This window comes from Callorhinchus milii, unplaced genomic scaffold, assembly GCF_018977255.1.
Source record: "Callorhinchus milii isolate IMCB2004 unplaced genomic scaffold, IMCB_Cmil_1.0 Scaffold5, whole genome shotgun sequence".
In the NCBI taxonomy this organism is placed as follows: domain Eukaryota; kingdom Metazoa; phylum Chordata; class Chondrichthyes; order Chimaeriformes; family Callorhinchidae; genus Callorhinchus; species Callorhinchus milii.
In genome coordinates this window covers 65,846,435-65,861,911 of record NW_024704746.1, presented here as the reverse complement: position 1 = coordinate 65,861,911, position 15,477 = coordinate 65,846,435, and the positions used below count along the sequence as shown (strand labels likewise).

Below are 15,477 nucleotides of genomic sequence, written 5' to 3'. Positions count from 1 at the left end.
ATATTCCTCCAAACGTGTGGTGTTAGTGTCTAATTTTTAACCAAGCTGCTGTTGATATTTCTTGGCTTGGTTACCAATGCATTTCCAAAGGGCTCTTTTTTTGTTTGTGAAGAAAGATACTCATTGATGCCGTATCAGCACAGAAGCTCAGGTACAAATGGAAAGCAAACAGCCCAAGAACATTACCCTATAACATTACTAAGTCAATGTCTCAAAGCGTTTCATAGGATTTCTACTAAAAAGTGCAAAGACTGTATTTATAGGCAAACAACTTGCGCACAAATTATGTCCCTCAAAACAGCCACAAAATGAACGACCAATTTTATCTGAAGGATTGTTGGCTCGGACCCTGGGAGAAACTCCCTTCACTTACTGAACAGTGTCATGGCATCTTTATCCACTTTTTGAATAGCATCGTGGGACTTGGGTTTAGCATTTAATCTGAAGCACAGCACCTCCAACACTACAGTGTTACTTTCAGCATTACACTGGAGTGTTTGCCTGGACAGAGCATAGTATCTTATATTGGGGTTTGAACCCAGACCCCTCTGACTCAAAGGTGAAAATGTTACCACCGAGCCAGGCTGACCATAGTTTTGTTTAATACTGTATTTAAAGTTGGTATTCTTTTTCCATTCCTTACGCTGAAGGCACTGCAGTAAAATTTCATAGCTACCAATTAGCCTCGCATGCCTTCCTCAAGTGACCATCATGATACGAGTTCTGTCTAGCCAATTCGACCTCAAGGGTTTCACATCCAACCCAAATCTGGTCTCCGCTCGGTTTTCTTGAACACGTACACTTAACTCCACACGTAATTTTTCACACCTAGCTTGAAACATTCCATTTCTTTGACAAAATGCAACAGGGAGGAAAAAACTGGCCACTTTCCATCCTGAAAGTCATAAAACAGATTGCCGCCAACAAATAATGAATGTAAATGACAGAATCACACCACTGTAAAGAGAAAATGATTGTTTTGCATTTATCATTCGACGGTTAACATTTTATCAGAAATACAGAAAACAATTTTAGGAGGAAAGCTTCGGAATGTGATGAGAAATGTTAATAAATCATTTTAAAACGCACGTCAGGCTAAACTGAGATTAGGTTCTCCTTTTAGATTAGGCTTTGAAAGCATGCAACCTTCTGAAAGGTCATAACTCATTATATTCATAGCTGAAGAACTTTGGTTCCTTTTTCATTACCAATGCAAATTGTGAATTGTACGTCGTCAATTCCACCACCACTCCTCCCCATATGCTTAAGTGCATTCACAGGAACTATTGTTCCAAACCCACTCACTCCGAGCTGGAATTTGTCAGCAACGGAGATGAAAATATCAGATGGAAAGGCCTTAGTTGGGGGTCAAGGTCAAACCGGGTGTGGTTGGTGAAGTTAGCGTGAAGGTTGAGCGGGGAGGAGGGGGGAAAAGTCAGCCGAAATGGAGCAGACAGGGTTGAAGTGGAAGTCGAAATTTCCCGCAAATGCAGCGTTATACGGACCTTTGACTTAATTAGCTTGATTGCATTTGGAAACTGGATTTACATTATCTACCGGCTAGATACTTTAATAATAAAAAATCCTTGCATTTGATACAGCACCTTATCACATCATTGAGACATCTCAAAGTGCTTCACAGAATAGATTGTAAAGTGAATTGACTATGTGTTTTAGGCCACAAATCAAGGTGTTTACATGCAATTTAAAGGCATTCACAAACCAACTCGTTGCTTAGTACAAAGCATGTCCAAACATTAAACTCCATGACAAATAGGAACAGTTACGTCGCAACATTTGTTTAGAATTCACTTTAAACAGATTTTTATGTTATACGTTACAGCTCAGTACTTCCTCAGAAGTCACAATCAATCAAATTTAGCTGTTTTAATACCTATAGGAAGGTAAGCTAAGTGTGTGAGCTCTACGTGGCATGACCACATTAGGCACATCATGAGTACTAATTCACAGCTCAAGGGTACAATTTCCACCGTCAACATTGGTTAAGTATCAGCAGCTTCCCACAAAAAGCGTCAGCTATATCTGTATCGACTTTTGATCTAGCCAATACGAAGCAGGCTACTCGTCCGCTGACAAAAAGGTCACCAATAATCTTCATGACCTTAGAGTGAAAATACAGGACCTCTGAGCTGATCGCTTCTCGTGACTTATCAACTCAGATAACTGTGCGGCGATTGGGCACAGAAAAAGTTATTTCCTTCAGCGCGAAATGTAGTACAGCGTGCTGCCAAAAATGGATCTCGAGGGACGTGAACGCATAGAATAAAATGGGAAGTTAAACATGTAACTGATTTTGTAAAGAAAAGAATGAACACTTTGTTGAGTGTTGTAGAGTACCATAATTAACTGTTCAGAAGCAGAACAATGCAAAACCAAATATTCAATAATATAATAATCCTTATATATCCTTGTAATTGATATAGCGCCTCTTCACATTGTGGAGATGTCTCAAAGCGCTTCACAGGACATACTGTAAAGCGAATGACTGTATATTTTGTGTGCCAAACGCAATAGAACCAGCAGTGGTTTGAGTAACAAAAAGCAAACAAATTTAGGATCTTCTTTCTGATTTTTGTTTGAGAATCATGCTCATATTTATGGAATTCATCAATGTCCTTTTTTTAAAAAAAATCAGAAAGTTATTCTGTCATGTGTTTAGTGATTTTTCTTTCCTTTTCCTGTTTGGCCATTTATTTTTCTCAATCGTTGATTTTCAATTGCCACTTCCTTCTATTCTTTCTAACTATTTTTCTGACTGGTGATTAAACTGTTTGTACCAGAGAACTCAGACGAAACACTGAATTCTGACATCTAGTTTATCAGTTTTACTCTGGATTAGACTTGTGCGCACCAATAAATATTAAGTGGTGAATATATAAATGCTTACTGAAATCTAATTATTTTAACTAATATTAATCATCCTTGTATTTAATTATGTATTACACACCAGGAAGATGTCTCAAAGGATCACAGGATTTATAATAATAACAATAAATATCCTTGCATTTGATATAGCACCATATCATGTCTTCGAGGCGTCTCAAAGCACTTCATAGTATATACTGTGAGGTGAATTGACTGTAAATTGTTGTGGGGGAAACGAAGCAGCCAACTGCTCACAAAAGTGTTCCACAAACAGCCATGGATTGAGTGACCAAATTATTATTTATTTTTTGGAAGGGATTATTACTCCTGGAAAAGCAATCCCCCAATCGACTACCAACCGGGTTCCTACTTACGGCTAGATTAACAGAGGTGTGTAGAGTAAGGAAACTCGGCCAATGTTTCGCTCTGCCCAGGAAGCGAACCAAGGTCCTCTTGCTTGGGAGGCGAGCGCTCTAACCAATATGCGACACGAACACCGCATTTATTGCGAAATGTAGTGACTTCACACACAAAGAGCCACAAAGCTAACAAACGACCAATTCTATCTGGGCGACTGTCGGCCAGGACACCAGGAGAAAACCCCTTCAAAAATACCATCGGACAACCACCTGAAGCGGCATAGATGGGACCTTGGTTCAACATCTCATCCAAAAGGCAGCACCTTAAACAATGCAGTGTTGGACTGGAAAGTCAGCCTTGACAAGAGTTCAAAATCCCAATGCGCGCTCAAACCCACAACTTTGACTCAGGGGAGAGTTCCACCAAATGAGCCAGAGTGATGCTTCTGATATTTTCTGGACAATTCAGTCTGAACAAATAATATACGGTGAAAAACAAAGTGATTCACCTGCAATAATCCTGCTGCCTCTTGAATTTATTCATGAAAGTTTCTTCTCACACACATACCTCAAATGAGATCACTTGATAGCATTCAATAACATTGGGAGCAGGATCTCCTCTGTGCATTTCTATCACTTACTTTTTATTTTAAACTTCCAGCAACCTTAATTTTCCCTCAAATGATTCCCTGCAGGGAATTGTGCTTTCACTGTCTCCCGAGCTGAAATCTGTAACTCAGTGAAAACCAGAGATGAACACAATGAGCTATCCTTTGCTGAATTGTGCAGTATCTTGAAGTATGATTGTTCCTCTGACCTTTCCTCTCGCGCTCCTCCAAAGTTTCAAATACATTCACATATCTCCATTCTCTTCATTGTGTTGAAATTAGAACTTACAGTTTGGTTTCCAACTCAATACATTCTTTCTTGAGACCTCAAAACTGTTCTAATTCTTGTCGTTAAACCATCAGTAGTCTTTAATTCCTCATACATTCAACATGCATTTACAACCCAACCTTGGGATCACATTTCCAACCTTACAAAAACAATTGGTATTTAGATTACGTCCTCATGTCGGTTAATGTCCTGGAGCACTTTACAAGGACGGGGGTGGATACCAAACAAGGGGAAGGCGTGAAGGTGGCCATAGGAACGTTAAAAGAGGTAGGATTTAAGACAAATACAGAAAGAGAAGGTACGAAAATGAGTGCTTTAGCAGCATTGGGTGTGAGATAGGAAGAAGGCTGAGGACTATTTCTATCTTACCCATATTGAGTTAGAGGAAATTACGTCTGTCTGGACTTCGATGTCTGACAGGCAAGCAGACAGTTTAGTGGAACTGGAATGAAGAACAGAAACCGAAAAGTAGATTTGGGTGTCACCAATGTCACGTGCGGAGGCAAGAGGAGAAACCATTAGAGAGAGTAGACAAAGTGGAAGTGGTGGGTCAGGTAAAACATTATTCTGTAGCATCCTTTAATAAAAGTGGTAGTCTACAGTAAATGCATATTTTCAACTGTTCAGTTACCTTTTCACTGCAATATTGTGCAACTGTACATGAATCTAATCCTATAGTTCCTCCCTGTGGAGCAGGACTGTACATGCAGCTGTATAACCATTTAACCAAATTATAAGGATATATAAAATAAAACTAAAAAAGTTGCAACTTTAGAAGTTTTCTTCACACCCCCCCCCACAGTTTTACTACTGGCTGCCAAATTTTAATCAGATTCCCATTTACAAAACAAACAAAAAGATAAACACTGGCATATAGGAAATATTTATAAAGGAAAACGATACAATCAATTAAAAATATTTACCATACATTATTTAGGTGTTTGTTAATTTTTGTTTAGGAATGAGTTCCTTCTCAGCACATTCTACATATAAATATAAACGTCAAATTTCAAATGGGTCAGCCACTTCTGAATGCTGAAATGTACAAAATAATTGATTTGGTATTGAACCAATTATAACAGCAAATTACATTTGCACAGCGGCTTTCACATCAGGAGGACATCCCAATTACGCAATTGGCTGCCGCGTTCGCCCACAAATATACAGTCAATTCACTTTACAGTGTGTTCTGTGAAGCGCTTTGGGACGTCCTCCTGACGTGAAAAGCGCTATATCAAATGCAAGGATTATTATTATTATTATTATTATTATTATTATTATTTACCAACTTCACTAAATCATTTTGGACAAATGCGCAAACGTTTTTAAAAATCCTGAAATATTTCGCAAAATATTGAAGAATGGTTATGTTTGACTTTTTCCATTATTAAGAAACAGTAACAATCCTCGCATTTGATATAGCGCTTTTCAAGTCTTCTCGACGTCTCAAAGCGCTTCACAGAATATACTGTAAAGTGAACTGACTGAATATTTGTAGGCAAAACACGGCAGCCAATTTCACGGAGCAGTGTCCGCAAACAGTCATGGATTGAGTGACCAAATTCTTATTGTGTGTTTTTTTCTTAAGGGATTATTATCAGGCGTGTGGAGTAAGGAAACTTGCCCAAGGTTTCGCCCTGACCAGCCGGGAATCCAACCCAGATCTCTTGTTTGCGAGGCGAGTGCTCTAACCATTGAGCTACAGGACTCCACGTAACCCTTGTTCCTTCAGGTTTAGCTCCATATATTGTTAAAAGAAAAAAAGACTAAAGTGAACATTTTGTACACATGACAAAATTTACGAATTATTCACAAGTAAAGGATCCCTACAACATGGTGACTTACACGCTTACACTATCTTACTGTTGGGTAGCTCTTTGCAGATTTCTGTGAATGTGCTGCAAAGATTAGGAATTACTGAAATATTGTGGTCTTTCCCCATCTCAAGTTGTCTGGGTTTGTAGGACGCTGCTGTGCGCAATTGGCTGCCGCGTTTCGCCCACAAATATACGGTCAATTCACTTTACAGTCTATTCCGTGAAGCGCTTTGAGACGTCGATAAAACGTGAAAAGCGCTATATCAAATGCAACGATTATTATATTATTATTATCGCTTTTCCGGAAGTAATAATCCCTTCAAAAACAAAATAAATTGGCCACTCCATGCACGACTGTTTGTGGGACAATGCTGTGCACAATTGTTTGCCGAGTTTCACCCACAAAATATACAGTCAATTCACTTGACAGTATATTCCGTGAAGTGCTTTGAGACGTCTCAAAGGCATTATAAGGTCTTATATCAAATGCAAGGATTATTATTATTAACAATAGAGATGAAAAAAAGGTTCCAGTAAAGTAACTTCCAATTTATGCAGACAGCAGATACTTTCAACTGGACTGAGAGACAAATCACTGCATTCTGATCGTGAGTGCATTCAGAATAGTGAGAATACAACATCACAATTTTCCTGGGGTCAGACGGCTACAGATCAAATCTGCATTCCAAAACACACGCCCTCAATAAATGAAAGTGAGCAATTATGAAAGTCAGCCAACTCCTCCATGTAATATACAGGACATCACTGAGTAGCCCTGCTGCAGAAAGAGATTATCATGCGTCAAAACAAAAATGTCTTCGTTATATAGAAAGCATGGTTTTATATTTTCTGTTCTCCATCTCCAAGCGGAGAGCTTTGAACAAAATAATACTCCCTGCAGGTTTAATTTCCCCTTGAAGCTTTTTTTAAAAAAAAACGCAATTCCTGAAGAGAACCAAGTATCAGATGTAACCTCGGGTTATTCTGCAACTTGCTAATGCTGTAGATGTAATTTTTCGTTCATAAGAGGGTGGTAAAAGTCCCAAAGTTCAGGTTCTCTCAAAACACCCTGTATATCATGTATACAGTCGTGTTGTGATTGGAATTGCTGGGACCCAGCCCACATTAAATTCCTTTAAACCAATAACGGACAATCAGGAAGTAACAACAAGCAGTAAAGATCAAGAGGATCAAATTACAAACACTCCGAAGTAAAGTTTGAGGGTTTATAACACGTTAAAGCCAGACTGTGACTGGCAGACTATTTTTATGTAATTACAGATTGGACGCTGCTGTGAGCTTTCACCTCTGGAACAGAATACAATCCAGAATGGAATGGCTGAGGTGAAACAAGCCTGGGCAATCTGAAGTTCAACCCACTTCGTAGGTTCAAAAACTCAACAGGGGAATACAGTCAATCGCCAGCTAAGCAGATTAATAGGGGGAAACTCAGTACAGCTAAGTCCAATCTCCAGATACTTGAAGTCCTGTTTGTCACTCAACATCTTTATCAAGTAATAATAAAATCCTTGCATTTGATATAGCGCTTTTCACGTCGGGAGGACGTCCCAAAGCGCTTCACAGAACACACTGTAAAGTGAATTGACTGTATATTTGTGGGCGAACGCGGCAGCCAATTGCGCACAGCAATGTCCCACAAACAGTCGTAGATTGAAAATGACCAATTTATTATTGCTTTTGGAGGGATTATTATTACACTCAAAGGTGGAAACTTTTATTCCCAGTACCAATATTCCCTACCATGAAAAGTCCAAAAAAGTCCAGAAATATGTTCTCGTTCAAAAAATTCAGATCAAATTGGACTTAGTTTGAAAGAAGGCTCATCATGAAATTTTTATTTAATTACTAGTGTAAAAATGCATCAATTGCTGATAGCAGCTACTAAAACTCCTACACAACTAAAACCCGAAACTCTTTTGCTAACAGAAATGATTATACTGAACAATGAGAATGAATTGTAAGGACACTCCACATTCGGTCTTCATAATGCTGTATTCTCACCAAATTTGGCATACGTGGATGAATGTTACTAATGTAGGCTATCAAGAAATGCCTGTAGAAAAGTCCTATAGAACATTTTCTACCAAGTTAAGCAATATGAAATAACGAGATGACAAAGAATGTTTTGAAAGCGTTTGCCTACCTCATGAATGAACAAGTGCAGAAGGGACAGAATAGACACACGACTGTTTGATTCGGTATCTCTGAAATAGCTTGAATCATAAAGTCTACAAAAAACATTTGGGCTTTATAAAAACTGCTAAGCAATTCACAGGAAACCTCGCAATAAATTCCAGAGAGCAAACTAAAAGATTCCTTTCAGGTAGAATGAATAGGTTAGTCACAGCTTTTCGTTGGGCAATGAATCAATCACACTATTTCTGTAGGTTTGGTTTTTTTTCACTGAAGCAGACAACCTAACACACTAAATATAACTTTGAGACCAACATAAATTGAAGAATGCAAGAGTTTGAAGGGTGGGAGATTAAATTATATGAATTCCTAAACTCTTTCTGTCTGCTTCGATGGATATTGAAAGATCCCATGACACTTTTTCCCCAGGGCTCTACCCAACAATCCCTCAGATAAATTGGTCATTTCACTTCGTAGCTGTTTGTGGGCCATTGTTGTGCACAAATTAGCTGTTGCGTTTGCCAACAAGAACACATTTGATAATTATCTATGTGACTGACCCTACAGGCACTCTATCAAATGCAACGATTATTATATTACAGTAAGATTAACAATGTACAAGTCGCAATGAACTACCACAGTATAAGTTTACAAAGTAATACAGGAGACAAATGTTTTGAAACAGTCAGTATAAAGTGCAGATATTGGGATACATCATCCAGGAGGAAGTATATTAAATAAAAAAACTCTCCAGACTATCCTACCCTTTGAATTATTCATGGAATAGGCTGAAGAGCGTACGTTAAAATTGGTGAACTAAGCCATCACTTTTCTATTGGAATGGTCAGCAAATGGCTGACACAAGTCATTCTTGGGAATTCTTGCCCGTTGGCAGTTTTCAACTAGCGGAGAATTCAGTCCTGATCCACCGAGTCCTGCCGCCGTGAAAGGCGCTATACACATGAAATTTTGTTGTTGTTCACACCCAACACTTTCCAACAGGCATTCAATAGCAAACAGGAACTGTGACTGATTTCATTCCTGTCTCTCTCACTGATCAACCCTTTGACCCGAGAAAGAAAACCAAGGGATAAATCTGAGGACCACATTTACCCACAGAGTAAAAGAGGGTGCTAGGTCGGGGTGGGGAGGGAAATGGCCCAAATGCAGAGTCAAAGTGATAGATCTTCAGGCGGGATATCAAAGCAACAAGAAAAGGGGCAAGCAGAGGAGAGAGCTCCAGAGGAAGTAGGAAAAGTAGCTGTAGGATCACCCATTGATGGTGGGACAAAGCAGAATGGAGGGAGGGGGGACAAGAAGCATTCCAGAGTTGGCAGAGTGGAAGGAATAGGAGCACCGAAGCTCACAGGGATAGGGTGGTGCTCTGAATGCATTTGAAGATAAGGACGAGGTTAAAAATTAATCTCCTGGAGGATAGAGAGTGGGGACTTGTGGGACCTGGTGCCAAGAGAGTATGGGCTGCAGAGTTCTGTACGTCCTGGACATTGTGAAGAGCGAAGCTGGAGAGGCAAGTAAGCAGAGCATTGTAAAGGTCAAGCTGGGAGGTGACGAAGGCATGTAGCACATATAACTAATAACTGAAAAGACCTTTGATTGCATTGTACAAAGTGTCCTTGTACTTCACCCTTCCCGGCTATTTATTCTCCAGTCAAAAGTGTGGCAATCTCCTGAAAAATGATGGAATTTTCTTGAAAAGGATGCTCAAGGTCTATCTGATCATAGACTTCAGTAAGCAAAGCTTCAAAGCAGGTCTAATTCATTCATCAGGTCTTTGATTCACAATATGCCACACCACTTACATCGCACATTCTCACCGAAGTCAAGGACATATCGGATTTGAAATATCTATTCACTCCACACGTAAGAACTGATCATTTGATCCTTTGTACGTGGATTTAATTTGCTGGAACGATATGGTAGGAAGCATGAAGAACTCACATCGCTGCTCTATCAATTCGATACCGCTTTCACAAAATTTGAACTAAAAACTGAAACAATAAATTCCACAATTTGCACTTTCACAGTTACAGAATATGCTGAATCCAGATTTATATTTTGAGGAATTCAAATAAAAAGGAATGACATGAAGCAAATATGGAACATTTCCTGGAAATATGAACTAAAATGTAATGAAAACAATCACTAATAACCATTTGGATCAGGTCAGAAGATTGCAACTCAATTAAAATAGCCATCCTCTATTTGAAACTCTGTTCAGGTGGTCCATTTTCAAACTGTCCATTACTGTTTGACAAAATAATCAAATTGATATACGGTATTTCTAGCATCAAATGTCAAGAGTGTTTCACACAAGTTACAAATTTACATTTATATAACGTCTTTCATATCAGGAAGACATCCCAAGGTGCCTAACAGTAATGGCTTGGAAGCCAAGCTGGGGATGGGAGCCAAATGGGGTGGGAGGAGAAGGATGATTGAAAGCGAGGTCAAAGAGGTAGGTCTTGAGACAGATCTTGAACAAGATGAGGGCACAAGCCAGCCGGAGGGCCTCTGGGAAAACTGAGCAAAGCAAATGATCAGGTCAGTTGGGTTTAAGGAGGTTGTAGAGGTAAGGTGAGGCGACATCATGGAGGAATTGAAAAGTGAGAACGAGAAGAATGGTGAGCCGATGCAGCCAAGCGAGGATGGGGGTCATAGGCTCAGGGAGACCGGTGTGGCAAAGGACACAGCTGCAAAATTCTGGATCGTCTGTCGCTTGTCGAGGGAATAGCCGGGGAATCCAACCAGCATAACAATGGCATAATCAGGTCTGGACGTGATGAATGTGCGGATGAGCATCTCAGCGGTCCGGAGGGAGGGAAATGTTTCAAAGGTGGGGAAACCGAGCAGGTCCGAGCACAGATGCGAGTTGAAAAACTAATCAAATCTTTTGTTTTGAACAAAAGTTAATTCCTCAATTAATAAGCTGTTGCAGTAAAAACTAAGATCGTCGTGCTGATGATAGTCCTGCTACAAAATAGCTGTTTTACCAATGTAATAATATAATAATCCTTGCATTTGATATAACGTCTTATCACGTATTCAAGGCGTCTCAAAGCGCTTCACAGAATACACGGTTAAGTGAACTGAGTGAATATTTTGTTGGCAAAATCCAGCCACCAATTGCACAGCAGTGTCCCACAAACAGTCATGGATTGAGTGAACAAATCATTATTATTATTGAAGGGATTATTACCCCGAAAGCCAATAGGCCAATCAGCTAACAACCGGGTACCTACTTAAACAGAGGCATGTGGAGTTAGGAAACGTGCCCAACATTTTGCCCTGCCCGGGAATGAACCCAGGTCGTCTCGTTCGCGAGGCAAGTGCTCTACCCACTGAGCTACAGGACTCCACAAGTAGTTTTTTTTAAAAAAAAGCAATTTTAAGCTCAAATCTCAGCAATGCACAAAAATTTGCTATATTAGCCACAGACATGAAAAGCTTTGTCAAATCTCAGACAGTGCTGAGTGTTATGCCTAACAGAACCAAAGCCTACTATTTGAAGGGGGAAAATTAGCACATTGATCATCCCGTCGTTTGGGAAACTGACTAACCACAGAGAAAAAGTAGGTCTGAGAAAGTCTGCCACACGTTTTTCCACTCTACCAGTAGAAGAAAAATGCATGGAGGACTGGCAACCACATTGACGAGAATATGAAATTGGCAGAAGTTTGAGTGTAAAAAAAAAATGCATCAGTAAAGAACATTTTGAATGCATATTTTAATGACAGATGATAAAGAATAGCTTTCAAAAACTGGGTCAAACAATCACAACCAATTGTTGGCACAATGCAGTCCTGAAGTGCCAACAAGTATTCATACAAAAAAGAATGTCAATGCTCTGTCCCACAAGCAGTAATCTTGACAATCTTATTTAAGTTAAGATCAATTTTTCTACATCCTTGAAAACAGTATTGAATTGATATTCAATTATTACCTCGGACCAGACCCTTGGAGACGCATTTGCACTACCTTGATTGTCTATCTCAAACAGATAGACAGCAATGGTATTTTTCTGTGCATTCTTCTGCAACTGTGAAAGTACTGTTATCCAGAACACAGATGAAGTGTGTTTTAATCCACTGCAATTTCTTTCCAATTAGCTACTGGTCACTTCAGATCAGTTAACAATTTCAACAATCTGTCAACTGCAGATCTTCAAGTATTCAACCCAATTCATAAAGTAAAGCCACCAGAATAAAATTACGATCACAAACTCTGAATTATTTTAAAATGAACCTGAAAACAAAGAGACCAATTTATTTTATCTTTAACACCTGTTTGAGTGGTGCAATTTTAAAACTTAATAGTCTGCCTCCCTATATTATGATGTATTTTATTAGTTCAAGTACATATAATTGAAGTTATAACTGCAAAGCATTTTCATTCTCTTCAGTGCCAAGAGAATGCTTTAAACATAATCTCCACTTCAAAACAAAACCATTACTTACTCATATTGGTGTGTTCCTCTGCATCTGATAGGAATATGGTCTTGATCTGCAATTATTTATCCTGAGAAAGGAACTCATGTCCTATTTAAAAAAAACACAAACAAACCATTATACGCGTCCATTAATTGCACTTGACATATAAAACAACAAAAATATTTATATTGCACCTTTCACATCAGGAGAGCATCTCAAAGTGGATAGAAAAAGACAGGTTAAAGAAACAAAGAACTTGCATTTTTATAGCACCTTATAACACTGAAACATTTCTAAGTATTTCACAGACACATATCATCAAGTGTAATGACTGCTTTTATATGGCAAAACCAGGTGGGAGGGAGGGGTGGAGAGCAAGAGGGAGAGAGCGCGCGGAGAGAAGAGAACCAAAAGCATGGTTAAAAAGATGAGCTTTAAAGTTTCATGCAGAGAAACTCTTTTCTATTGCACAGTTGGATCTTTACCATAAAATTGACCAGGCAGATGGAACCGCATTTTATCAATGAACTGAACGATGGCACTCCTCCAGTACTCTACTGGACTGTTTGTCTATTAAGTAGAAGGTCTGTGGTGGTGCTTGATCTCACAATCTTCTGGCTACAGGACAAGAACGCTACCAACGCTGGGTGGTAAAGAAGAGAGATTTACTGCTGGGACTTATGCAAGTTACAACAACTTCCCCCTTCTCATTTCTACCCATTTGTGGACGTCAGCTGAGATGACCTCAGTCAAATGGTAGGCCCAAGCAAAAGGCTAGAAAGAGTGTCAATTTAACCATACGATGACAATGAAAAGCGACAAAGCCAAGAAATACATGAAGAAAATAATTCTAAATGCTTGTACTCCCTTTTACAGATACTTACCGGAATTATTTTTCTCCAAACAGAACCATTTTTAAGCTGTCTTTGCCTTATTTGAAAAAGATTTGAGGTTTATATATTTAGCTTATGACCACAATGATTTCCTTACAATAGGATATTCAAACGGTGGAGGATGGCACAACATTGGTGGTACAAGAAGGGAGTTTTATTACCCTTGCATTTGATACAGAACTTTAACATGTCTTCAAGACGTCTCAAAGCCCTTCACAGAATATACTGTAAAGTGGTGGAACTGTATATGTTGTGGACAAATGCAGCAGCCAATTTGCACACAGCAATGTCCCACAATCAGCCATAGAGTGAGTCACCAATTTTATTTGAGGGATTTGTTGGCCAGGGAGGACACCATAATAAACTCCCTTCTCTTTTCAAATAGTCCCAGGGGATCTTTACCCTGGATCTCGGGTGTAATGCCTCATGTGAAGGATGGCCCTACCAACAATGCCACACATCCCCATCGCCGCATACATCCGCATAAGACTATACAAGTTCCATATAAAAGGATTATAAAACTCCCTTCTTGGGGTGAGAAAGCACAACCTTCTGACTTAAGAGATGAGAGTCCTTATCAAATAAGCCCGGACACACCGATCAGAGTACAGACAGAACAACAAGTCTACAGACAACATGGAAGATAAGGCTGTGAAGGCATAAACTCAAGAAACTTGGAAGTCTATCCGCTCGGGCGCAGAGAGCCAGCGAAGCTTGGGAAAGGATTGGGAGTGAACAGGAATGTGGAGCTTTGTGTGGGAGAGGACAGTTTTGGGGATGAATTGGGAGCTTTTGTGGAACCATTCAAAAAAATACGAGCGCTCTCCAGAGTCGGACTCAATTTATCTATGTCCAATGATGAAAATGGTGAGGCCATCTTTTCAAAAAAAAAAGGTTTATATCGACAGATACCGTATAAAAGCACGAGCCGAGTCCAGGTTGTTCTCTCTCCCCCCCCCCTCCTCCCTCAAACCCCTTAAGGAGACAAAAAACGTCCGCGTGAAGCCCGTGTTTGCCGTCAAAATACCGCTTCGCTCTCGCGGCCAGGTCTTTCCTTTCGCCGCTGGGATTGCCAACTTTACTGCACACCAAACCCGTGGGTCTCGCGGTGCCGGGTCCACGGTTTTGGGTGTCAAAAGGAGTGTCATTCGGGAACAACCGGGACCGTTTGTAATCCGAGAGGAAACGGACCGATTAAAGGATGGGTAAATACCCAGAAAAAACCCACCACCACATGAGTGAAATATCCTGATTCCCCCCCCCCACACACACACACCCCCACACACACCCCCACACACACCCCCACACACACCCCACACACACACCCCCACACACACACCCCCCCACACACACCCCCCCCACACACACACACCCACACACACACACCCCCCCACACACACACCCCCCACACACACACCCCCCACACACACACCCCCCACACACACACCCCCCCACACACACACCCCCCCACACACACACCCCCCCACACACACACCACCCCACACACACACCCCCCCCCCACACACACACCCACACAGCACCCCCACACACACACCCCCACACCCCTCCCCACATAAACACCCCCCCCACACACACACCCCCACACACACACCCCCACACACATCCCCCCCCCACACACACCCCCCCCCCCCACACACACACACCCCCACACACACATGGACAGCAAAAACCTTCCTTGGGTTCATTTCGTGAGGGGGAGGGGGGGGGGGGACCACCAGAAGCGTCAAGGATTCAAGACACATATTATATTTAAAAAAAAGTTGGGGGCCAAAAAAAAACAGCAGCAGCAGCAGCACAGGGGGCGAAGTCTGTGGCGAAATCGGCGCAGCGAAAGAGAAGGGAAAACAATTCCGAAAGTTAAAACTTTTTCGACTCACACGAAAAAAAACGGTCGGTCGGTCGGTCGGGCGTCGGGGACCCTCTCTCTCTCTCTCTCACTCACTCACTCACTCGTTTTAATTCGTTGGTCCGAATGCGAAGGTGGTAAAGAGGGGTTGACATC

The 15,477-nt window shown here is 40.7% G+C and overlaps 1 protein-coding gene across 1 annotated transcript in view; it reads right to left on the bottom strand.

Annotated features, from left to right (window-relative positions):
- The window catches only part of usp6nl (USP6 N-terminal like), a 111,181-nt gene that overhangs the window by 94,063 nt on the left and 1,641 nt on the right, over positions 1-15,477 (bottom strand). Inside the window, 1 exon segment of the mRNA XM_042334851.1 lies at positions 12,589-12,669. Coding sequence (XP_042190785.1) covers positions 12,589-12,592 — 4 coding nt within the window. The 5' untranslated portion in view covers positions 12,593-12,669.